At 39.8% G+C, this 26,754-nt stretch overlaps 1 protein-coding gene across 2 annotated transcripts in view; it reads right to left on the bottom strand.

Moving 5' to 3' along the window:
• LOC127807678 (uncharacterized) overlaps positions 1 to 26,754 on the bottom strand; it is a 40,389-nt gene that overhangs the window by 1,003 nt on the left and 12,632 nt on the right. Inside the window, exons 4-15 of one of the 2 annotated variants that reach the window (XM_052345714.1) lie at positions 20,537 to 20,715; positions 19,605 to 19,655; positions 18,799 to 18,855; positions 7,999 to 8,119; positions 7,043 to 7,109; positions 6,905 to 6,946; positions 5,368 to 5,473; positions 5,152 to 5,262; positions 767 to 838; positions 579 to 680; positions 442 to 488; positions 241 to 268 (exon numbers count right to left, since the gene is read on the bottom strand). In XM_052345714.1, coding sequence (XP_052201674.1) covers positions 241 to 268; positions 442 to 488; positions 579 to 680; positions 767 to 838; positions 5,152 to 5,262; positions 5,368 to 5,473; positions 6,905 to 6,946; positions 7,043 to 7,109; positions 7,999 to 8,119; positions 18,799 to 18,855; positions 19,605 to 19,655; positions 20,537 to 20,715 — 983 coding nt within the window. The remainder of the gene's footprint in view (positions 1 to 240; positions 269 to 441; positions 489 to 578; positions 681 to 766; positions 839 to 5,151; positions 5,263 to 5,367; positions 5,474 to 6,904; positions 6,947 to 7,042; positions 7,110 to 7,998; positions 8,120 to 18,798; positions 18,856 to 19,604; positions 19,656 to 20,536; positions 20,716 to 26,754) is intronic. The other variant, XM_052345715.1, reaches the window with a different exon arrangement.

The following is a 26,754-nucleotide window of genomic DNA, read 5'->3' as shown; positions in this document are numbered from 1 at the left end:
GAAACACTGCTCAAGCCAAAGAAATATATGAACAAATAACAAAACAGAAGTTTAAAACAACGGCGTGGAACTATGATAAGGAACCCAAACATCATCATCATCTGACAAACTATAATTGCCAGAGAAATTATCAGGCTGCACAATATGCCCACAATGCAGGACAAAAGAATAGCACAACACATTTATTAATGTACTAGGTGACAAGTAAAATAAATAGACATAATGGGACATGCAGCATACCATTTTCTGTAGGAAGTCGCACACAAACCTGCAGGGGAAGAGAAGCCGTCTAAAAATGTCAGGGCTATACAAGTTCAAAACTGATTCCAGAGGATGTACACATCAACATAAGGTTTTACACAGAAGAAGTAACCAGTTAAGAAGCAAAAATGAGAAAAATAAAAAGTGACAATGAACAAAAAAAAAAACGAGCAGACATACTCAGGAAACCATCCTTCTACAATAGATGTGTGCAGATCTCCGCTAAGCTGCAATGATTGGAATAGTTGTACATTCCATCAATATATAAAAAACCAAAGAAAATTTTATACACTTGTACAAAGTTTTTGAATCAGTACCTTCATCATGTAATACAAGTTGTGATATGAGAGAAGCTGAGATCCCATAGCATCTTTTGTCACAAGGCAATGTATGTATGCCCTCGAATAAGTTTTGCAAACCTATAGTGAGTATGTCACAAAATGAAAAAAGAGAGACAAAACACCAATGAAAATGTAAAGCAATAAGACTTCCAAATTGGGAATACCATGCACGTGCATGTAGGATCAATAGGACGGGGGTCATCAGCCATGGCTCTGTGCTTGAGCTTCAGAACGCCCTGCATGAAAATCTTCATATTAGCACAATAAAAGGGAGTGATTTTCAAGTTAATAGTCTTGTGCTATCATGTCCATGGAAAAAAATAAATAAACGTTCCCAAGTTAAACAAAGATTACCTTAAAGGCTTCTTCATGCATTTTAATTAGGTATTCAGCATACAAACCCCAAAAGACCGACCTTTATGACAAGATTACGTACGGGCTTTTTTGTGTATTTTGTTTAGGTAGTCAGCATATAAACCCCAAAAGGCCCACCTTCATTTTCCTCCTTACATACACAATAGGGCATTTTAGTCATTACATTCTTGTTACTTTTCTCAGATTCAAAGAACCCACCTGAAAATTTAAATTTGCTTACAGCTTTAATATATCAAAACCAAACACATCAATGAAGCAGGGTACTGAGACTTATTTAACTTGACCCAACAATAGTGATCCAATCTGAAAGATACAAGTTCTTTTGAAGACTGAAAACACAGAGAATGGTGACATGGACAGTTTAGAAGAATTTTGCAAACAAGAAAAGAATTGCCTGCCATCCTGAAACTGAATTCTTTAAGAAAAGGGAGTTCTATCTCACTCCTTTGCATGGTTAGTAGACAAGTGCAGACAGAGCAATCTCCAATGGACAAGTAGTAGGCCTCCTAGGAAGTAAGATGAACACTGAGATGACAAGAAAACAATAGAACTGACAGGGACAGGGCTAAGGCAACCCAAGAAAAGAGGTTGGTGTCACGGCCCTAGGTTTTCCTAGGGTTTAGAATGGGATTTGGAGGAAATTGAGGAAGAAAGAACAGAAGGGAGGGGGAAGACAGAACATAAAGAGGGAGAAAATGAGAAGAAAAGAGGGAAGGTTCAGACGACAGAGAGGGAGAGAAGAATTGAGAGGGAAAACAGATTTGGTTTCATTCAATCATTAGTTGGTTATTCTCTATTCTACAGAACAGAAGGGAGGGGGAAGACAGAACATAAAGAGGGAGAAAATGAGAAGAAAAGAGGGAAGGTTCAGACGACAGAGAGGGAGAGAAGAATTGAGAGGGAAAACAGGTTTGGTTTCATTCAATCATTAGTTGGTTATTCTCTATTCTACAGCCTATTTATAGGCTGTTATATCCATGCAGTTATTAACAACACTGAAGTATCACACTACACAGCCTAAGGTATAACTAAGGGCAAATACAAATAATGGGAAATACAAACAAAATAACAATTACTACTAATGCCCTTGGGGTCATGACAATTACTACTAATATCCTTGTCATAAATCAAACAAAAGAGAGACAGGTGGTTCATTGTCAGTGTTGCCCGGGGCAGCTGAGGTCTGCCCCCTGTTCCGTGGCAACTTGGAGTGACTTTCCACAGCCATAACTTGGGAGTCTTTATGTGGAGATCTCTCCGTTGGACTGGTCAAGGCTTGTCCATCAAGGAAGCACATGTCCCTCAAGAAGGAAAAAGTGTCTCAAAGAAATCTTAACTCTAACTAAACCACATATCCCCTGAGGTACTGCAGACCATCAACTCACTTGGAAATCCCATATCTTGGCACCAAACCTGAGGAAGTCCCCGTTGGTAGATAGGGACCAAAACTTACCAAAACATGGAACAAAATAGACCAATCAATTTTGGTAAATCAGCAATAAATCTCCTTTGTTTATTGCTGATTTACCAATAATCTGACAATCCATGCTATATAAGTCAGGCCCATGCTGATTTAACAAAATAGACAAATAAATTTTGGTAGCTTCCTCATATATTCTTATTGCTGATTTACCAATAATCTGACAATCCATGCTAAATAAGTCAGGTCCATGCTGATTTAACAAAACAGACCAATCAATTTTGGTAGCTTCCTCGTTGATTCTTACAAACAAGGGAGATTTATTGCTGATTTACACAAAATTGATTGGTCTATTTGTCCCTATCTACCAAAACTTATTGTTAGCCAAAATGCTTCTAAGATAGACATGTTGAAGAAAGAGTTAAGCAAGTCTTTTGCCACAAAAGTCTTGGGGCCAGCAAAGCAAATTCTAGGAATGAGAATCATTCAAGATCAAAAAACCAAGTTGTTGTTATCCCAAGAGAAGTACATTGAGGAAGTTCTTCTGAGGTTCCGAATGGACAAAGCTAAAGCAATAAGCGCTCCTCTTGCTGCACACTTTAAATTGAGCATTGAACAAGGTCCTTCAAATGAAAAAGATGCAGGGAGTTCCTTATGGTCCCTTATGCTTCAGAAGTAGGTAGTTTGACGTATGCAACGGTATGTACAAGGCCAGATATAACTCATGAGATATCTCTATGGCACTTCCAATTTGAAGCTTTGCTTTGGGAGTGAGAAGCCCATTCTTACTGGTTATACAGATTCAGATTTAGCTAGGGATGTTGACTCAAGAAAGTCTATTTCAAGCTATTTGATCACTTTCGTAGGGGGAGTAGTGGCATGGCAATCCAGGTTGCAAAAGTGCATTGCATCGTCTACTACAAAGGCAAAATTTATTGCAACGATCAAAGCATGTAAGGAGTTGATTTGGATGAAAAAGTTTATACAAGAGATTGGCTTTATCCAAGAAAGGTATGTGCTAGTTTGTGATAGCCAAAGCACTATTCATTTGGCAAGAATCCAACCTTTCATTCTAGATCCAAACACATTGATGTGAGGTATCATTGGATACATAATGGTTTGGAGGTTAAGTTGCTTGAACTTGTAAAGATCCATACATATGATAATGGTGCAAATATGTTGACAAAAAGCATTACCAAGATGGAAGTTTGAGATTTGTTGAAAGATCACTTGGATAGTGATCACTGTCATGATCCTGGGAGTTATTTTGTAATCTCTACCTCTATTAAACTATTGGGCAAGTTAGGAGGCGGAGAGGCTGTTGTAACAGTATGAGGAAACGGTCAGGAGGTTAGAAGAAGCATTGTATAGCTAGAGGTCTTATTAATAAGGAGACCTACGGCACATGGGGTTGCTACCGATTGATTGATGAATAAATCCTTTTCTCTCTTAACCTTCCCAATCTCTCTATTCTAATTCACCTTTTCTCTCTCTTTTCTCAATCGGAATTACTGAATTGCCAAGTCCTAATTCAAGGACTTGACAATCACCTCCACATAGTCGGGAGGGGGAGATTTGTTGAGGTGGGCTTCCCTTCCTCTGTGGAAAAAAATCCCAAGTTTGGCTTCTACTGTGAGAAGCCCATTGGTGGACAGAAGCTGATTATTCAAGTCCATTATTTTGCCCTTTGTTTGTGCTATATATAGTATCATTAGTGCTATAACTAGGGTTAGAGTGAGAGAAAAAGAACCAAAAAGTGGGAGAAAAATGAAGGAAGAGTAGCAGTTTCTTTCAGATTGTTACAGATCTACACAGCTGTGATCGAACTGACGGTCTGAAGTGATCTGTGGTTTGATCAACATGATTTTTGGACTAGATATTCCAGACTCGTAATTCTTGAGTCTGAACGGTGAGATTGGCTTTTTGAGTTCTGTAGACATAGTATTTCTGGTCTGAACATAAGTTTCAGTTTTAGGAGAAAAAAGGTTCTCACAGGTGGCTATTGCTTTGCACTCGTGACCATTTTGCCAATCTGAAGTGATCTAAGGTCGATCGATCTGAAATTTTGGGCAGGATCTTTTAGACTCATTGTTCTTGGATCTAGATGGTGCAAATATACTATATCCAGTCAAAACAGAAGCCTTTATTTGGTGATCTCTTCTCTTATCTTCTATGTTCTCTTGTTGATTGTTGATATTGATTCACTCTTTGGTGGAATTATTTTGGTGCTCCTTTTGTAAGGTTTGAGACGAATATTTGTGAGAATCTTTTGATTATAATGGAGCTTCTTTGATGGACCTTTGGTCCCATGGTTTTTACTCTTCGATTTGAAAAGGTTTTCCACGTTAAAAATTGTGTGTGTGTGTGTGTGTGAATGATTTACTTGCTGAGATATGATATTTACTTACATATTTTGCTTCCCCACTAATTCTTACAAACAAGGGAGATTTACTGCTTATTTACCGAAATTGATTGGTCTATTTTGTTCCATATTTTGGTTAGTTTTGGTCCTTATCTCCCAACGGTCCCTCAGCTCTGCTCCTAGCCTAGGCTGAATTAGAGTACCATTTGAGGGCATTCAAATAATCTTGTAAGTCTTGGAGACCATAGAGCACTTGGAGGTCTGCCTTGACCAATAAGACTAGAGACAATTTGTGTGGTGTGAATTTGCTTTGTGTAGCTTCAGATCTCAATCTTAGTGTAAAAGGAAAATTTTAAATAACTAAATGTGTATTAGCAAGAAGAAGTCATAACCTCAGGTATAAGAGCAGTGCCAAATCGAGCTGTTCGGGTAGGATAGACACAGTCATACATGTCAGCACCCAAAGCACTGCATACTACAATATCCAGTGGATAGCCAACACCCTGGGGAAATAGTAGTATATTATGATATCTATATGTTAGAAATATGGGGGGAAATAACAAGTCCCACAATATCGGAAACTAAATCGAAGCGTAAAATATAACTACCATAACATATCTCGGTTTATCCTCTGGCAGTGCAGCAGTACACTGAGCAACAACACGCCAAAATGAATCTTTATCTTCACCGCCTGCAAGACCACCAATAGCATAGCTGTCACAGAAGTAAACTCAGTTATTTCAATCCCTTGATCACTGTCCCCATCCAATATGCAAGAAAGTTCACAGGCTAAAGATGAGAGAGAAAATAACAAGGCAAAACAGGACCAAGAACAACTATATACAGTTCAATGCTTACTTATCTACACAAAATACAGATAGGGCAAGAAGTTTTAAGTCGCTGCAGGAAACTTTTCCAAGTCCCAATGCTCTGAACTTACTTTTATAGCCAGACATTTGTTAGCTAAAAGTTTAATTCAAGTTGTACAAATAAAGCTTAATGTGCAAAAAGACAGGGAAAAAAATAGAAATAAAGTGTTAGATTATCAAAACAAAATTTGTGGTAGAAACTAAGGAGAGCTAAAATGGCAAAAAAATAACCTTAGCAATGCCACAAAAATGGCATGTTTAACATGACTAAGAAATAATATTACTAATGCCTCAAATGAAAATACAAAAATAATCTTAGCAATGCCTCAAATGAAATAAATTGGCAAGTAACTAAATTGCACAACTAAGAACTTCCAATCTTTAATTAACAAGCCAAATCTAGCTTCAATACCAGTAATAATTCCTTAAAAACAACAACATACCAAACATTTATCCGACTATGTGAGGTCAGCTACATGAATTCTAGCTTTCCATGCATCCTTAATTTAGCATTATTTGGTGCAAAATAAGATTTGCAGTAGAGAGAATGTGAAATTGAGACTAGAAAGTAATATCTAATGAACATAGAAACCTGCATAGATCTAAACATATTGCTTAACACCTCTTTCTTGCACCCAAAAACAAATAATAAAAGGAAAACTTAAGAAATAAATAAATAAAAAGAATAGAGACAGGTACACTTCTAGCCATAGTGATAAGGAATAAGGATTATCAAATTTTAATGTTTTGAGTTTGAATTTTAGAATTTTATCTGGTAGTTAGCTTTTTCTTTCATTTATTTTGTGAAGATAATTGTAGTTAGGTTAATTATATTTTAGTTAGGATTGGACTTCAGCCTACAAATAGGAACAGGAATGTGTTCAGAAATTAGCGCCTTTGATGATTTGAATACAATTTATGATTCTCTCCCTGGTTTCTCTCTCTTCTCTTCTCTCTTTATCTCTCTTGGTTCTTCCTTCTTCTCTTCCCAATATTCTTCATTCTCTCTTCACTACTCGGCAAATTTCAAACTGTTCCACCTCAATAGGTCTGCCTACCATTTTAATTTGCAACATAGATTCGAACACCTCCCAGCATAACAACATGCCCACAGGATTATGAAAAAATTTCCAAAATAATCAACAAAATGAGTTGATAAGAATAAACAGCTTCTCATCATTTTTGACAGCTAATAAATATTCAATTAAAATAATGGAAGTGGCATAATTTTATCATGAAATCATCAGTAGCAGCTAAAGGAAACCCATTAACATACCCAGGTAAATTCCTTTCCACCAAACCCTTGACGCAAATATCCCTGATTAAGACTAAGCAACACATAAGAACTTAATTCAAAGAAAAGTGTTGCGAGACTAAGTAGCAGGAGGAAGATTACATACAAATTGAAATTCACCTTAATACAGGGTCTAAGCCACCCTGTACGATGCCAAATAAATTTTGCTCGTCTGGTCTCTCATGAGCTGTTAAAATCAAATAAAAAGAGAAGTGTTTAATACGAATTAAAATTTAAAAGCAAGCAAACCAAAACCAAATAAGAAAGACATTGTGAACAAATCAACATTCAAAATCAGACAATGGAAATTCAATGTGACATGCCAACAAATTAAGCCATGAAATTACTCATCAAAGATGCAGTTTAGGAATTCTCCCTACTTTTTATTATTTTGTTCCTCGAGTCCTATAGTCTTGATACAGTAATGTCCTATAGTCTTGATACAGTAATGTTGACTTAATATCTCTTTGGATCAGTACACCCTGACAAAACATTTTCAGCATGTTACATTTACCAAAAAACACACTGTTTAATCTAGTGAGCTTATAATTATAAAGGAAACCTCCAAACTAACCCCAAACTGTACCTCTAAGGGAAAGGTTTCATATCATCAACTACACCTTATCCTAACCAAGTTAGGGTTAATGGCACAATATTCATAATATCAATCAACTTATAAAAAGTCAGCAAAAGAACAATGTGCAAAATTTTATGCCAAATGCCCTTCTTAGCACAACCCTATAGCAAGGAAAGATGAGATAAAGTTCCAGCACCATCTTCGTATGGAAAAGTTTCATGAGATGGCAGTTAATGCAAATAATTGATATGGTCATGTTCTATCGCATAGTTGATATTGTGGAAGTTTTCATAAAATATATATAATATATATTATGGTGCTGCAATCTGAAATCCTAATATTTAAGAACAATCCTCTTGCTTGGGGCATTGGCTAATGTCATTGGACAGAACTTGCTTCAACACAGATTGCATTTATCAGCATCAGTCAGGAATTTTAGGTTAAGACCCTGGATGCATATTTGAGAGGATTGTGAACAATTCTTATTAAATATGCTTACCGGCAATACACCTGTCTATCCAACGAAGAGTGCGATACATAGCCTCTTCAATTCGCGGCCCAGTAATAGTGGTTCTCACAACATCATCGAGAGCCATGATAATATCTGCTCCAATTCTATTCTGCAGCAAGTATAGGCAGAGCACAAATGGATGAGAATTTGAGAGTGAGCACTATAAAAGCGAACTGGAGACAACATCAAATAAAAATAAGGGATGCATGCAAATTTATTGAATTTTTTGAGGTATAAAACCACCTACCAAAAAGTAAGGAAGCAAAAAACTGCTTTCACAAGAAAAAAGAATAGATTTTCAGAAATTAAGAAAATAATCTAGCTTATGGAACTCATTTTTTGTCAACAAAATATACAGGTTCTGCAGTTTATTCTCAAAGCTATAAACCTCCTTCCCAACCCTCAACTCAAAAAGGGGGGAAAAACAAGAATGATGATAACAATAACAGCAAAAATAAAACCAAAAAAAGATAACAAACAAATTCTCCTTCCAACAAGAAGAGAGGAGGATGGGGAGAGAGAAAGATGTATATAATCAGCAAATGCTCATATTAACAAATTATATGTGCATGTATACATTATTTTATAGGCAATACATATATGTGTATTATGTCTTATATAAAACTTCACAATTCAGGCACACAGAATTCCCATCAAAGAATCATCACAAAATTCCCATTTCTCAGTTAGATTGCAAGTCTAATAACTTCTCCCTTCCATTTTGCATTTAACCTTTGCTCCATTTTCTATAGACAAATCCATAACTAAAGAAAATAATTAAGAAATGAGTCTGGAGAAAATGATTTACTTCATGGTGAAGATCTTCCAAGGAATCCATAACGCTAAGGATGGGAAGAGCTAATTCCCAATACAGTGGAGGATAAGGTGGTGGTTGGGAGAGTGAGAGAATTAAGGGATGGTAGGGTGAGACAGGTGGTGGCCAATGGAATGGGAGGGGAGATTGGCAGGTGGGGAAGGGGAGGCTATGGCTGGCTACCATTTCAAGAGAACAGTAGGTGGCAGGGGCGGATCTAGGAGCAGATTTGGGGGAGGGCTGGCCCCAGATCCATAAGCCATTTCAGCCCTCCTCCCCCCAAATGGGCCAGATTTGCCTTGCAAATCTGGGGGAGGCTGAATCGGGGGGGGGGGGGGGGCGTGCCTGCCCCCCTCCCTAAATCCGCCCCTGGTAGGTGGTGAGGACAATATCAGTGAGAATGGAATGAACATCCAACTTCATATTCAGGAATAAATAGAGATACGAGAATTGGAGCAGGTGTATCAGATACAGTCTAAGGAAGAACCCAAGTCTAATTGAGGATGTCACAAGGGTGGATCACATATGCAAACACCACATTTAGCATTGTTTAAACAAAGTGACAGCACTGATGATTGAAATTGTATTTTCATAATTGCCTAGTCTAGTATTTTCCCCAGTGGACCCAGCAATGGCACTCCTTCAACTGAAAATTAAGGGGACAATTAAGAGTGAACAACAGTAAGAGAGAATTAAACTCGCACATGAAGCATAGATTCATATTCCATTAAGGTCTTACAAGGAGTGAACCATATTAGGGCATGATTTGCACAAAGTAGGCACTCTCATACTTGAATCTGTACGTTCATGATTGTCACAAATGAACCAAGCATGCCACTTGAATTGTTCAAAAAATACAAAAGCTTCTAGAAAGTAGAGGGGGAGGAAGTGGGGAGGCAATAAGAAAGAATTAAGCAGCACATTGTCAGGGTATAAGTCACTAGCTAGGGAATAAGTCATGCAAGTGGCCAACATCACATGCGCATGGGTAGGTAGTTATGTAGTTACTTCTAGAAGGACACTTATGTAAATAACTCACAATGGCGGGAATAGACACGCAGTATCCGTCCTATATAAAGGACCACACAAACTGTATGGAGCATGTGGAATTTGAATCAAAACCCATTCTGAATTCTTTCTTACATTCTCTCCCTCTCTTTCTTCCCTCTCCTTCTCGATTTCTATCTTCTTCCTTCCAGAGAATTCTTCAAATTCTCTGGAACTCATTGTCAAATTCGCTAAGGTCTGACAAATTTGGTATCAGAGCTCATTCTGGGCGGAAGACGTAGATGGGGGAAGGAACTCGAATGAAAAACTTCGAGTCTTAGGTGTAGCAATTCCATGCGACGGTAACCGATCTACAAGCTCGGGTGGAACTACTAGAAATTGGATCCAACCGCAACCATGAAGCAATCACGACGACGGACCGAAGGGTGAATACGTCTCTCAGCAATTTAGAGAGGAGGTTGGATGGAATCAGGGATGAAGTGGGAAACCAGATACGCGAGCAGTTGCAGAGCTTCATGGTGATGTTTACACGCCAAAACCAGGTAAGTCTATCACCTGATTTTCCACCAAGGGAAAGGACAGAACCAGTCCTGACTGGGGTTTGAGGACAAAACGAAAATACTGGGGTCGCTGAGTTTGGGATAGCACCAAGAGTGGAAGAGGATGTAGATGTAGAATTTGGGTGAGGAGGGCCGGTTATCCATAATCAATCGGGGTTCCCTATGCCTAAAATGGAGATTCTCGTATTTGATGGAAGTAACCCGCAATAGTGGGTTAGAAGATGTGAAAGGATGTTTGAATGGTACAATATACCGAGGGAACGAAGGGTACCCTTGGGCGCCGCATATCTCAATGACTCGGGGGATGCCTCGTACCAAGGTTGGTCACAAAATAGAGGAGATTGTCCGTGGGGAGAATTCGCGGACAAATTGTGCGAAAGGTTCGGGGACAGAAATAGGAAGGATGTAGTAGAAGAATTCAACAAATTAAGACAAGAAGGAAGTGTGCAGGCCTATCAAGCACGATTCGAGGAGCTGAGATCGATTATGGTCACCCTGAACTCCTATTTATCCGAAGCATATTTTGTCTCAAGTTTCTTAAGTGGGTTGAACGAAGAGCTTCAACCTATAGTCAAGATGTTGAGGCCGAAAACCATAGAGGAGGCAACAGAGAATGCAAGACTATAGGAGATCATGGTAGAAGCGATCATGAAGAAACAACGGCAGCAAACTAGAGGAGCTAATGGGGGAACGGTGATGCCAATGTTGAGAGGATATGGAAGAGAATTGGGCAGGGTGAACCCTAGAGCAAGGGGGGTGATAGTGACTGCACCTGGCAGCCAATCGGTAGGCCAGGGAGGAAATGTGCTAGAACTAGGGGTGGCAATACGGGTTAGCGGATCATAATCGTGTCGTGTTGAGACATACGTATAACACGTATCAGACTAACCCGAACACGACCTGTTTAATAATCGTGTCAAAATCCTTAAACCCAAATATGACACGTTTATTAAACATGTAACACGACCTGACCCGTTTAATTAAACGTGTCGTGTCGTGTCACCTGTTTAACCAGTTTAATTTAAACGGGTCGTGCTGTGTCACCTATTAAACCGTCCAACCCGTTTACCTGTAACATGTAAAAACCTATTGAATGCATAAAAAAACCTATTCAATACACATACAAAATTTTATTCACGCACAAACAAATAATTTAACCTATCAACATAATTTATATTTAACCTGTCAACATACATATATAACATATTAATAACAAACTCTAATAAAACCCACATTTTATCATCCATGCAATAAAAAAATTAATCCAAATCCCAAATACAGTCATCTAACTCTCCTCAACATATAAAAATCAAACATTTGTTTTTCATCAATTATGTATCACGCATTCAAATGATAGAATTAGAACATTCAGTGGATGGCATGCTGGTAGTCTCTTTAGAATCCAATTGTACAATATCTTCAATAAGATCATTAATCTTAATTTCACATCCAACAAAAATAATATTCATGCCATTAATAATAAATAACATAATTAAACAAAAAGTAGAAGATAAAAATAACTATTACCCATTTCTCCAAATAACCAGTCTCTTGTGCAAATGAGTGCCTCCACTACTTTAGGTTTAAGAGAACTGCGATATTGATCAAGAACTCGACCACCAATGCTAAAAGCAGACTCAGAGGCAACTGTAGATACAAGGATACTCAAAATATCACGAGCCATGGAAGCAAGTTCAGGATATCGAAACTGATGTGCTTTCCAATAGGCTAAAATATCCAAGTCTACATTCCTATCCACTCCTGATTCATCCAAATATTGCTCAAGATGTGACTTTTGCAAAGAAGTAGCAATCACCGTACTTTGATAATTATCAAATTCCTAGCAATTTAAAACATAAGAACAATTATTTAAAAAATTATTACTATTATATGTAAATTAAAATAAAGGTCTACAAATAATAAATTACCTTAAATAACTCCCGAGCACTATTTTTAATTGATGGTTGGTTGAAATCTTGAAGGTTAGAAACTGGACTTGAATACGCTGATGAAGATGCAATTGGTTTGACATACTCGTTGTAAAGAACAAATAATTTCTCACGCACTTTCCTAAACTGTGGTGAGTTATCACCATAAATTTTTTTATATCTCCAATCAACAAATTGAATTTTGTATCGAGGGTCTAGTATCACAGCAATGGCTAAGACCATACTAAACTCATACCAATATTTCTCAAACTTTACCATCATCATAGCAGCCATATTTTTCAAGTACTCATCATCCGAAGCTAAATAATTATGCAAAGTCACATAAGCCATAAAGATCGAGGGAAAGTATAAGTTAGTTGTAGGATATTTTGTCCCTGAAAACAAACATGTAATATCATAAAAGACGGACAAGAAGTTGCTGACTTTCTCAATTCTATCCCATTCACTTGAAGATGGACAACTCTTATAATTGGAATCACTTAGTTGTAAGTGACAAAAGACACGACGATAGAAAAGAACACTCTCAAGCATCAGAAAAGTAGAGTTCCATCTTGTTGGAACATCCTGTCTCAAACCCTTTTTAGAACTCAAGGACAACAAGTTCACACATTCCAAAAAAAAAAAACTGTGGATGGGAAGCAAAGGTGCAAATGCAAAAAATGTGGTGCTTCATTCATTTGTGATAGCAAATATGGGACAGGTAATCTCAAGCGTCATATTCCAGGTTGTGTTAGAAAAGATACTTTTGATATTGGGCAATTATTATTAGGTCAAGATTTGTTTATGAGGTCTGCGAGATTTGATCATGATAAATTTAGAGAGTTGGTTTTGGCTGCCATTGTTATGCATGATTTGCCATTGTCTTTTGTTGAGTATGCTGGTATTAGAGCATTTTGTTCTTACCTCAATCCTAATGCTAAACTTATATCTAGAAATACATTAAGGTCTGATTTGCTTAAGATGTATAAAAGGAAAACGATAAACTTAAATGCATGCTTGAGAAAAGAATGGGAAGAATTTGTTTGATTGTTGATTTGTGGACCTCAATTGCTACTGATGGGTATTTGGCCGTGACTGCCCATTATGTTGATAATGATTGGGTTTTGCGAAAAAAAGTGTTGAATTTTTGTTTCATGCCGCCTCCACATAATGGTGTAGCATTGAGTGAAAAATTCTATACTATTTTAGTTGATTGGGGAATAGATAATAAAACATTTTGTGTTACTCTGGGCAATGCTTCATCGAATGATGTTTTCATTGGTTTGTTGAAAGATCAACTGAATACAAGAAAATCACTGCTATGTGGAGGTGAATTTTTTCATCTTAGGTGTTGTGCTCATGTTTTGAATTTAATTGTGCAAGATGGATTGAAAAATATAGATGAATCTATTCACAAAATAAGAGAGAGTATCAAGTATGTTAAAGGATCTCAAGTTAGAAAGCAAAATTTTTTGGAATGTGTGAACTTGTTGTCCTTGAGTTCTAAAAAGGGTTTGAGACAGGATGTTCCAACAAGATGAAACTCTACTTTTCTGATGCTTGAGAGTGCTCTTTTCTATCGTCGTGTCTTTTGTCACTTACAACTAAGTGATTCCAATTATAAGAGTTGTCCATCTTCAAGTGAATGGGATAGAATTGAGAAAGTCAGCAACTTCTTGTCTGTCTTTTATGATATTACATGTTTGTTTTCAAGGACAAAGTATCCTACAGCTAACTTATACTTTCTCTCGATCTTTATGGCTTATGTGACTTTGCATAATTATTTGGCTTCAGATGATGAGTACTTGAAAAAAATGGCTGCTATAATGATGGTAAAGTTTGAGAAATATTGGTTTGAGTTTAGTATGGTCTTAGCCATTACTGTGATACTAGACCCTCGATACAAAATTCAATTTGTTGATTGGAGCTATAAAAAAATTTATGGTAATAACTCACCACAGTTCAGGAAAGTGCGTGAAAAATTATTTGTTCTTTACAATGAGTATGTCAAACCAATTGCATCTTCATCAGCGTATTCAAGTCCAGTTTCTAACCTTCAAGATTTCAACCAACCATCAATTAAAAATAGTGCTTGGGAGTTATTTAAGGTAATTTATTATTTGTGCACCTTTATTTTAATTTACATATAATAGTAATAATTTTTTAAATAATTGTTCTTATGTTTTAAATTGCTAGGAATTTGATAATTATCAAAGTACGGTGATTGCTACTTCTTTGCAAAAGTCACATCTTGAGCAATATTTGGATAAACCAGGGGTGGATAGGAATGTAGACTTGGATATTTTAGCCTATTGGAAAGGACATCAGTTTCGATATCCTAAACTTGCTTCCATGACTCGTGATATTTTGAGTATCCTTGTATCTATAGTTGCCTCTGAGTCTGCTTTTAGCATTGGTGGTCGAGTTCTTGACCAATATCGCAGTTCTCTTAAACCTGAAGTAGTGGAGGCACTCATTTGCACAAGAGACTGGTTATTTGGAGAAACGGGTAATAGTTATTTTTATCTTCTACTTTGTTTAATTATGTTAATTATTATTAATGGCATGAATATTATTTTTGCAGGATGTGAAATTAAGATTAATGATCTTACTGAAGATATTGTACAACTGGATTCTAAAGAGACTACCAGCATGCCATCCACTCAATGTTCTAATTCTATCATTTGAATGCGTGATACATAATTGATGAAAAACAAATGTTTGATTTTTATATGTTGAGGAGAGTTAGATGATTGTATTTGGGATTTGGATTATTGTATTTGGAGATTTGGATTAATTTTTTTATTGCATGGATGACAAAATGTGGGATTTTATTAGAGTTTGTTATTAATATGTTATATATGTATGTTGACAGGTTAAATATAAATTATGTTGATAGGTTAAATTATTTGTTTGTGCGTGAATAAAATTTTGTATGTGTATTGAATAGGTTTTTTTATGCATTCAATAGGTTTTTACATGTTACAGGTAAACGGGTTGGACGGGTTAATAGGTGACACAGCACAACCCGTTTAAATTAAACAGGTTAACAGGTGACATGACACGACACGACACATTTAATTAAACGAATCGAGTCATGTTACACGTTTAATAAACGTGTCGTGTTCAGGTTAGCCTGATACGTGTTATACGTGTGTCTCGACACGACACGATTACGACCCGCCAACCCGTATTACCACCCCTACCTGTTAACATTCGCTCATACCGACACCCCCCTCACCAGAAAACCGAAATTGAAAAGATGGTGAAGGAAATGTTACAGCAGTCCCTAATCCGACCAAGCCAAAGCCCATATGCATCCCCTATCCTACTTGTCAAAAAGAAAGATGGGGCATGGCGTTTCTATGTTGACTATCGTCAACTTAATGCCTTAACCATCAAAGATAAGTTTCCAATTCCCATCATCGAAGGTTTACTCGATGAACTAAAGAATGCTTCAATATTTTCCAAACTAAATTTACACTCAGGCTACCATCAGATTCGCATGAAACCTAATGACATCCATAAGACCGCTTTCCGAACCCATCATGGCCACTACGAGTTCTTGGTTATGCCATTTGGGCTCACCAATGCTCCAACTACCTTCCAATCTCTTATGAACCAAGTCTTTGAGCCTTTTCTACGTAAATTCATCTTAGTTTTCTTCGATGACATCTTAATTTACAGCCAAACTTACACCCAACATTTGCAACACCTAAGGACTACATTCGATATCCTCAAATCCAGCCAATTGTATATTAAGCGGTCTAAATGTGCCTTTGGCCATAAGCAGGTGGAGTACTTGGGCCACGTTATTTCAGTGGCGGGGGTGAGTACTGATCCCAGGAAGGTAGCTGCTATGGTGAACTGGCCAAAGCCTGTCAACTTGAAGGCTTTGAGGGGGTTCCTTAGACTCACCAGCTATTACAGGCGTTTTGTCAGAAATTACAGCCTTATCAGCCGGCCATTAACAAAGCTCCTGAAGAAAGATGGGTTTAAGTGGGGACCGGAGGCAGACAGAGCATTTGGGCAATTGAAGGATGCCATGTGCAAGGCACCGATGTTGGGATTACTGAATTTCAATAAGCCATTCATCCTTGAAACAGATGCTTGTGGAACAGGAATAGGAGCAGTGTTAATGCAAGAGGGCAGACCTCTAGCTTATCTCAGTCAATCCCTATCTCCCAGACATGTCGGCCTGAGCATATATGAGGAGTTACTAGCAATAGTGATGGTTGTGGAATGGTGGAGACATTATCTAGAAGGCGGTCAATTCATTATACACACTGACCACGAAAGTCTTAAGTTTCTTCTCCAACAGAAACTACAGACACATTTTGCAGCAGAAAGGGATGGCCAAACTTATGGGTTTGGATTACACCATCCAATATAGGAAGGGCAGAGAGAATGTGGCTGCTGATGCCCTCTCCAGATGCTTTGAAGAAGGACACACTGCCGCCCTCACGGTGGTGACTCCGGACTGGTACAAGGAAGTAGAGGAAAGTTATGAAGGAGATTAGAAGATGCAAGAGCTTTAAGGAACAGTTAATACTAAGCCCCAACAGCAAGCCTGGATATAGGCTGAGTCATGGGATAATGAGGCATAAGGATAAGGGGAGATTGTTGATAGGGGACAGTGAGATTTTAAAGAAAAAGATATTGAGCTCCCTACATAAGTCACCAGTGGGTGGTCATTCCGGAATCCAGAACACTTATCACAAAGTGAAACAACTCTTCTATTGGCCCCAGATGAAAAGGTATGTAACAGAGTTTGTGATGGCTTGTGATACTTGCAGCCGTTGTAAACATGAAACAATAGCCTCCCCAGGTCTATTACAACCCTTACCCATTCCTGCTCAGGCATGGGACAGCATTAGTATAGACTTTATAGAGGGTTTGCCTAAATCGGAAGGCAAAGATTGCATTATGGTCATAGTGGATAGACTCACGAAGTTCGCTCACTTTATTGGGTTAACTCATCCATATTCTGCTCGGGAAGTGGCTAGAACTTTCCTCGACCAAGTTATGAAGCTACATGGGGTCCCTAACTCAATAATTTCTGACCGAGATAAGATTTTCACTAGCCTTTTCTGGCAGGAGCTTATGAAGGCTTTAGGAGTGAGATTGAAGATGTCTACAGCCTACCATCCTCAGATAGATGGCCAGACCGAACGGGTAAACTAGTGTGTGGAAGGGTATCTCAGGTGCCTATGTTTTCTTCACCCTAAGGGATGGCACAGATGGATTTCTCTTGCACAATGGTGGTACAACTCTTGCCACCATGCCTCGATTAAACAGTCACCTTTTGAAGCACTGTTCAGCTACCCACCCCCACTCCTTCCAGCTATTGGGGATGGCACTACAGTGGCCACAGTGGAGGATTATTTGGAAAAAAGACAGAATGTGTTACAGCAGCTCAAGAAGGAATTGGCAATGGCCCAAAACTGCATGAAGCAATACGTGGATAAAAAGAGAAGTGAGAGGCAATTCGAGGTAGGGGAGCAGGTCTATTAAAAGCTCTGACCAGCACATGTCAAGAAGATTGCCCGAGGCCAGATAACCAAGTTAAGTCCTAAGTACTATGGGCCCTACACCATTGAAACTAAGATTGGCATTGTGCCCTATAAGCTTAAATTGCTAGAGGAGACAAGGATTCATCCGGTTTTTCATATATCCTTACTTAAGAAGTCAGTAGGAGATCAGCAAGTAGCTTCTACTCTACCGCAAATGTCGAGAGAGGCAGACGTTACAGCACAGTCGAGCTCAATCTTGGACAAGCGAGTACTCTACAAGCATGGGGCCCCAATTATTCAAGTGTTAGTTAAATGGTCCAACCTTTCACATGACAGCAACACCTGGGAATATTTACCGGACCTGCTTAAGCAATTTCCGCAAGCAGCCAGTCTACTCACCATTTCTTGAGGACAAGAAATGTTCCAAGCCCAGGAGAATTTGTCATGGTATAAGTCACTAGCTAGGGAATAAGTCATGCAAGTGGCGAGCATCACATACACATGGGTAGGTAGTTATGCAGTTACTTCTAGAAGGACACTTATGTAAATAACCTCTCAATGGCAGGAATAGACACGCGGCATCCTTCCTATATAAAGGACCACGCAAACTGTATGGAGCATGTGGAATTTGAATCAAAACCCATTCTGAATTCTTTCTCACATTCTCTCCCTCTCTTTCTTCCCTCTCCTACTCGGTTTCTATCTTCTTCCTTCCAAAGAATTCTTCAAATTCTCTGGAACTCATTGTCAGATTCGCTAAGGTCTGACACACATGAACCAACATAATGGCCACAACACCATTCCCTGAAAAAATAAAAAACAAACAAATCACAATAACTCCATCCTCAGAAACATGTACCGGAAAAGAAGCTTTTTACAAGTAAAACAAAAATTACTAGGGAGGTTATACAATTGTAAAACTAATTGAAGCCTCCAATTGGAGTAAAAACACAAAATGTACCCACCTGGATCTGAATTGATTCTTCAGGAGTTAAAAGCATTGGCTTCCCATCAACTGGTGACTGCAATAACACAACGAACCCCAATTACAATTATGTCAAAAAATAAAGGTGCATTCTCAACATCATTAGTTCATGAGTGAAATTTAATAACAGAATAAAAATCATAAAATTATAGCAGATATAATAGCATAGTGGCTAAATGCTGAATGATGACAAAAAAAGCATCATGCTGCAAAGCACAGGATGTAACATGTGACAAAAATAAGAAATCACAACCACAAGACAACTCTACTGAATTCGGAAATATGTGATAAAAAATGTGCCATGGACCTTAATACTGTCTAGCAATATCTATCCCTTAACTCATACATCTGGCTCCCAGTTTACTTCAAAGGTCACTCAAAGGAAGCATACAATGGACAACCAATTACTGAACTATGTTTTCATTTGACATCTTGAGCTTTTAACCCTGGACCAATAACCAATACGAGTTCTGATGACAGAAAAATGAAGCTTTTTCAATTACTATCGCAAAAATATCCATACATCACAGGATGGAACGTGAAAAAAGATTGGCTATGATGCTTTGGTATAGTTAAAATTACTCATACACTTGCAAACAACATTAGAAGTTTAGATGCCAGAGCTTCATAAAGTCAAAGGTATATATAGTTGCACATAATTACATTGTGCATAAACAAACACAATGTCTCTAAGAAAGAAATAGTCCAAAAATAATTAACAAGAAACAAGACCATTTATATCTCAAATAGTGGTTCACTATATCAGTAACTTCACATAAAGGTCACCTGAAAAGTAACACCTTTCTCGGTAATGTCAGCCAGATGCAACAGTGAGACCTATGAACATTAAAGAGGGAACATGTAATTTAGTTACACTATTATCAATGTTCAAACAAAAACCTTCAGATCATGAAGCCATCAAAAGCAATATTTATATATGTTCAGTTCACCAAAAGTAACCATTCAAAACCATTTTGACAACTAGTTCATGGAAGACTTAGAACTCTTGGCACCTCTAATATATATCACTTGAAACTACTTCAAATAAACTTTTCAAAATACATTTGGAAATGCACTCGTAATGCAATACTATTAGCAGTTCAAGGCAGTGCCCAAGTTGCAAATGTTTTTCAAATTTGGGTGATCTACTACAATATCTAACTCTATATGTGTATGTCTCGGTAAGATTTGTCTCCCTTTTTCTTTTTACTTTTTTTATTTCTTTTCAATTTTTACATATGAAAAGAAGATCTCCTTAACTATAGACCATGTCCAACTTGCAAAAGTACTATCAATATAATTACAATAATACAGTGGCAAGGGAACACAGCAACACAGGGTTTTAAGGCCAACAACAGAACTTCATAGCAAACTTTTTCACCGTGTACATCAAATTAAAAGAGTTGGGGTATGGCAGGAAAATTATACTCACTGAACAACTACATGGCCCAGAGTAAACTTGGAATGCCTCAAATTAAAAACTTGCCTTTGCATAAACCAAATGAAATAGGTCAAGGCCTAAAATGGGTTCAAGACACAATATGTGGAAAAGTCTATCTAATGTAAAACTGTGACTGCTTGTTCACAAAGTAGTATATGGAAACCAGGAAAGTAACACTTGGAATGGAAGAATCATAATACTAATACGAGCAAAGACAACAAAGTCAATTCACATCAAAGAAAAAAAAAATAAGGCTTAGTAATTCACATAAGACAACCATTTGAAAGCCACCAGAATCAGTAAGCAGAGCCCTCGGCCAGTTCATAAATTTGTGGAGACCGCCCAACTCATAAATCAGTTCAGAAGTAGGTCGAAGTGCCAAGTGATAAGTATTCCCAAGTATTATTTGGCAACCAATTTCCTCAAGCTGGCAAGTTGTCAAGCCTTTTATAGTCCCTATAACAGAAAGAGCCAACTTCTTTCACTCAACAAATTACAAAAGTTGCATGCATACACCTGTAAATATTAAGGAAATCATTTCGGTAAACAAATTGCTAGTGGAATCTATGAATGCAAAGTATATCCACCAAAGTCATGGTTAATAGTTAACTAACCATCCAATAATAAGCACTAGGGCCAAAGATTATGTGCTTGTTGAAACTGGCAGGCAAAGAACAATATTTAATTGCAAAAAAAAAATCACCAGTTGAATTAAACTACAGTCCCTATCCATGAATGGAGAACACATCATAATTACCTTTGTTCAATAAAACAATTATATATTATAATCTCCATGAACATTGCTTACAAAAGAATATGATTCAACGTAGAAACTTGCTAAATACTGTTAAGATAATTTGACCTGGCGTATTAGAATATTTTAACAAAACATGAGAGATTTATGCATGATTTCATGTAGATAAGGAATATTATTTTAAAATAAATTATTTCGGTGACATGTTTGTGATGCAAAGAGTTTGGACCACCTACCATAGTTCAATCTTGTAAACTATTGGAAGCATTTACATTAACCCCCACGGACTAGGCGCCCACAGATGCTTGTCACAAATTCCATAAGAAAGGAAAATATCCGATAGTTACAGATACATTCAACATATAAATTGCGAGAAAGGTTCATTGAGTGAGGCAGCATCCAAATGGCGATGTCGATTGGATAGGGCGCCTTTTAAATGGGCGAATGGAACGACAATGCATGACGTGGCCACGTTGGATAAAAAGCTGTCCGGACGAGCCTCCACTACTCGACCTTTATCAAAGAATCACCAATAGAAAGGCTGCTTAGAGGATTCGGCACATCGTAATGGCATGTGGCTTGCCAGCACTTCCACTAGTGATCCGCAGGTTCAGGATTCCTGCCAACGCAAAACCTATCATCCAGTGACCTAATGCCAGCAAAGTCCCACCATATTTGCCTAAGATCTGCCTGCTCTTTAAATGCAAACATTCATTGTCCTTTGTCGCTTCAATAGCACACAAGTCGGCTTCAAAAAGGAGTGTTGCAAATCATTCAAAAACATGGCCTGGCAACTCTCGAAGATGCATTGGTCCGAATCCGAGCTCGCAGCTGGCGTGTCCGTTACCCCCGCTCTCGTCGCTGAAGCTCTCATGAGTTACTGAGAATCTTTTGCAGAAGGCCTCGTGGGCCATAAGAAACTTTACGTTCCCTTTGAAGGGGATGGGAATGGATCGACGAAAGGAGCACTCGTTGGTTTCTTCCGAGGATACTCCGGCGTCAAGAATATTCACTTTGCGCAGGCCAACTCGGAGAGTGGAAAACCATCCCGCCACGTGGATATCCTGCTTCGAGATAAAATGAGCGGCGAGCGCCTCATGTCTCTTGAGGGTGTAGTGGTTTCAAATGGCAGGACTGGTTGGTTTGCACTCGAATGCATGAACTTTCTGTTGCGAGAGAAACGTGGTGTCGAAGTCTTCTTGTTTGGAGCCGGCCCCATCGCGGAAGCTGTCATCCTGTCCCTCGATTACGATGCAGCCGAGAGAATCAAGCGCATCTCAGTCCTCAGCCGCAATGGGAGGTCTAACCACGAGTTGGTCGAGAAGCTTCGACCAAGAGTAGGGTTTGGACTGGATGCTGTCGGTGATCGAAAACTTTTGCCAAAGGCAAAATTCGTGATAACGGCAACGAACGCCGGAATGCCCGTCTTTGAGTCCTATGAGATAGCACCTAATGCCGTGACATTGTCTCTCGGAATTAACGACATGCTGGCCGACTACTTCGATAGCCTGTTGGCAGGAGGGGGTGTGCTTGTCGGAGACGATATGGCTGCGATGGAAGCGCGCAATGTTGACCCCCTAAGCCTATACTACTCGCGGCAAGGCATGAAGCTGACATAACACGGAAGGGCCGATGAAGTTAAGAACTATGTGGACGTTCTCGGCGATGCAGCCCTCATGAAGAAACTTGAGGCCTAGGAAGGACCTGCGACGTTTATGCCAGTTGGCCTTGCCAGCCTTGACGTCGCGGTTGCTGCAAAAATTTACGAGATCTTATCAGCTAAACTTTGTGCTACAGCCTGAGAAGGCGGCACGTAGGTCAGTCGGCCTGAATCACCCAGCCAGTCGTTCGGCAAGGCACCTCAATTGGCTCATTTGCACCATCTATGTTTGTTTCCTCTGCTGTTTTGATTTATGCATGAATAACTTGCTTGTATTTTCAGCTTTAAAAGAGCTTACGTGTATTTCGATTTACTCGTGCCTATTTTGCAATCCACCGTATTTCTTTAACCAAAACAGCCATGATTACCTTTTGCACGAATTTCAAATTATTGGTTAATACCTAACATATCAACACTATCCATACTTAATGCACTGGACGTTCCCACGGGGCTATGATTTGGCCCACCTCACACCGCGCCACTTGGCGTATTCAAAATCGCCGGGGGCTCTAGTCGCCGCTAGATGAAAGTTCGGTGGCAGGTCACATACCCTTGACGCTTGCTCATATTCACACCATCCAAGTAGCAAGAGAAAAACCCGCCCTTGACAGCAGACTCTACAAGATGATCAGAGCTTTCAACTGTGATGATCTCCTTCGTTTTGGTGGAACCTTCGCCGTTTGAAAACACGCGATCTATTTCGACTATGCGCGCCAATCTCAGAGGCGTTTCGAGCGAAACCATTTCCTCAATGATAACTGAATGTTAAATTATTTCTTTTCTATATTTCTAATTAAATTTTTCGGCTGTATTCAATCACAATAATATCCACTTTTAAAATTAATGCGCACACTACCAGCATACAATGAACCGCTACCATGATTGCGATTGCGCTCTTAGATAGTTATTTAGATCGTCGCTATAAAATCCAAGTTAGCTCAACGTAAACGTAAATTGCATCGGAATTCTTCGTTGTCAAACTGTTTCATTTGTTAGCAATCAGGTAATTTCGATATAGCAGGCCTCCACACATCACCCCGGCCACTTAGCGAATTTGTCAGGACACAACCGCAAACCAGGTTCACCTAGCGCGCTCACTCTTGAAGACCTTGCCATTTGAAAGGAATTTGACAATCCTTACGGCTCAAACCTACATCGTCAGAGTTCAGCCAATTCCAAACGATTTTGGGCTCGGGCTTGAACCATTTTTTTGAGCCCAACAGATTATTTTGCAAAATTCGAAGTTTCCCAATTGCACTGCTGTATCGTGGGGACGTGCCAGCTCGATATTGGCGGGATAAGTATTTGTCCAGATGGTTCGCATCTACACCCCCAGAACGATCAGAGACCTACGATAGGGATTTCAACCCAACCACAAACCACAATGCGTGATGACTAATAAAGCTCAGTACGTGAGCGCGAAACAATTTGCCAACCTGCCAAAGCACGACCAGCCAACCATTTTATCGAAAAATGCCTAAACTAATATTCTGGCAGATACGTATCGACTTCCCCGCCCCACCACGTGGCGCAATCACTCCCCTGAATTATGCTCCTATGCACGCTTAGGCAATAAGTCAATACGGAGAAAAATAATTGCTCCACTAACGTAGTGGCAACGTCACGCCAGCACTCACATTTCACTATTTATACCCTTCCCCTTGATTGGCAACTCAGAGCTGGTTCGAAGAAGCGAACATATAAGCCATTACCTCAAAAGATGGAGCTGACCAGCTCTCTCAGGCACCTTGGTCCGATGCTCCCCAACTAAAGCCGGCGTGCCGCTGCCTATCCCCAACCCCATCGATGGAGCACGCGTGGGCTGCTCCGTCGACCTCTTGACCGAGTCAGCCTCCGTGATTGGGATATGGGAGCGATCAGCCAACTTTTCGGTGGCCAGTTTTGCCAGCGTGAATGGCTATAGCTGTCCCTGTTTGGAAAGCCCTTATGCCTGAATTACCTACATATAATACTAGGAAGACCGCGCTAAGGCGGACCTGATTGGTGAGAAGCATCTCACTCCGGGCAAGTCATTCCCTTGGCTTATATAATATGATGTATTTCAGTATCATCTCTCCACCAGCGACAGTCTATTTATTTCAGTTATCTATGTATTTGTATCGTGCCGCGCTACCAGCGCTTAAATACATTATTACATATATGATGAATATTTTTTCTTAGTTTTTACAAATCCGCGCCAGCGGGACAAAAGCACAAATATATTCGACTACAGAAAGCAGCCTTCACAGACTAAAAATAACAATCTCACATATCAACACCAAACCAACTATTACAAACGTAATAACTTGTCGTTTATTTCAAACATTTTAGTATTCTTGGTGAGGTTCGTAAAAATCACATCGTTGTACTAAATAGGCTTTTTCCAGCACATACAACTTCTTCATATTTAAAGTAATTTCCATCCGGATCATTTGGTTGGCGCTGCCGGGTAAAGACATTAAAGGCCAAAGGACTGCCATCGACTGTGAGAACCGATAACTCACCGGTTTTCTCGAAATATTTGCTGGGTAGCAACGCGACGAAGTAACCGTTCCACGCAGGCTCCAGATATCTTATTGCGGAACCGCCATCACCAAGGGAATTTAGTTTGGCGCATACCTTGACACTTGTCACCTTTGTCAGATACGGCGGCAACGAAGTTACATTGGCCGCAAAATTGCTGTTGTTCCAAACGAGGCAACGTTTCCACATACACTATTATGTCGTCGATCTATCCATATACATGTAGAGGAGCCTATCTCCTGGCACAATCCGCTCAGCATCCGGCGCCATTTGGTCACAGTTTACCCACGAGGCAAGGTCATCGTAATAGTCAAGCAGCGCCGCGTTAAGTCCAGCCTCTAACTCGTTCGGTCTTTCGGCGGTCAGGAGAGAGAGATCTGCAAATAGAGCATCCAGCTCATCTCCATAGTGCTACTTTGGCAAGCCTAGTCTTTGGAGCAAGGACCAAGAGAGCATGCTTCTTCGATTTATATACATAAACTACAACTAAAATACAATCAAATACTGGGCCATTAGCTTCTTCGTAAGTGGGCCCTACCATATTCTCAGGGAATATAGCACAAGAAGGTCTCGGTGGAATCGGCTTTGCCAGTCGTAGATAGCGTTATTTGAAAACGCACATGCCAGAGAATATGTGCAAATTCCGAGGCAATCCGCTCCCTGATCCCGAAATGATGTCGCCCCCTTTGGAAGGCGTCTGGCGTGGGTGTTCTGCTGGTGTGAAGTTTCTTCTGTCAGTACCGGAGCAATACTCCCCATCGTGTTGCCTCACGTAATTTTGTTACCGTTTGCCTCATCTGGGATGTTACTGCCTAGCCCATGAGGGATCTGGAGCGACATATGTGCTAGGGCCCCGGTGTCGCCAATGAGCCGCTGCACGGTTTGGGATTGGGGTTTCGACAGCCATCACCTGGATCGCCAACGTGCGACAAGGTCAGTTGACACCGGCCAAACAGGGACGGCGCAGCGGCTCCCGTCTGGATGCTTGCGAGGATTTTATCGTCGGCATGATCGAGGAGGAAAAGGACATCACACTCAATGAGATGATCCTGCGCCTGGGCAAAGAGAAGGTCGTTTCCATCGGACGCAGCGGCCTCGACGTCTGGCTACGAAAGCGTGGCTGGACATTCAAAAAAAGACCGCACATGCATTGGAGCAGGAGCGTCCCGACTTGTTGAAACGGCGTCGGGACTGGTTCGACGGTCAACTCGATCTTGATCCTGCGCGGCTGGTCTTCATCGATGAAACCGGCTTGAGCACGAAAATGTCGAGGCTGCGCGGTCGTTCTCCCTGCGATGAACGTTGTCGTTCCGCGATCCCTCATGGGCACTGGAAAACGACGATGTTCACGGGTGCGCTCAGGCTATCAGGCATAACCGCACCTATGGTTCTTGACGGTGCCATGAATGGCACGGCATTCCGAGCTTATGTCGAGCAGGTTCTCGTTCCAACACTGACAGCCGGTGAAATCATCGTCATGGACAACCTACCTGCCCATAAGGCGGAGGGGGTGCGCCAGGCCATTGAAGGTGCAGGATGCCAACTGTTCTACCTCCCG

This window comes from Diospyros lotus, chromosome 8 (assembly GCF_014633365.1).
Source record: "Diospyros lotus cultivar Yz01 chromosome 8, ASM1463336v1, whole genome shotgun sequence".
NCBI classification, from domain to species: Eukaryota; Viridiplantae; Streptophyta; class Magnoliopsida; order Ericales; family Ebenaceae; genus Diospyros; species Diospyros lotus.
This window is presented reverse-complemented; position numbering and strand designations above follow the sequence as displayed.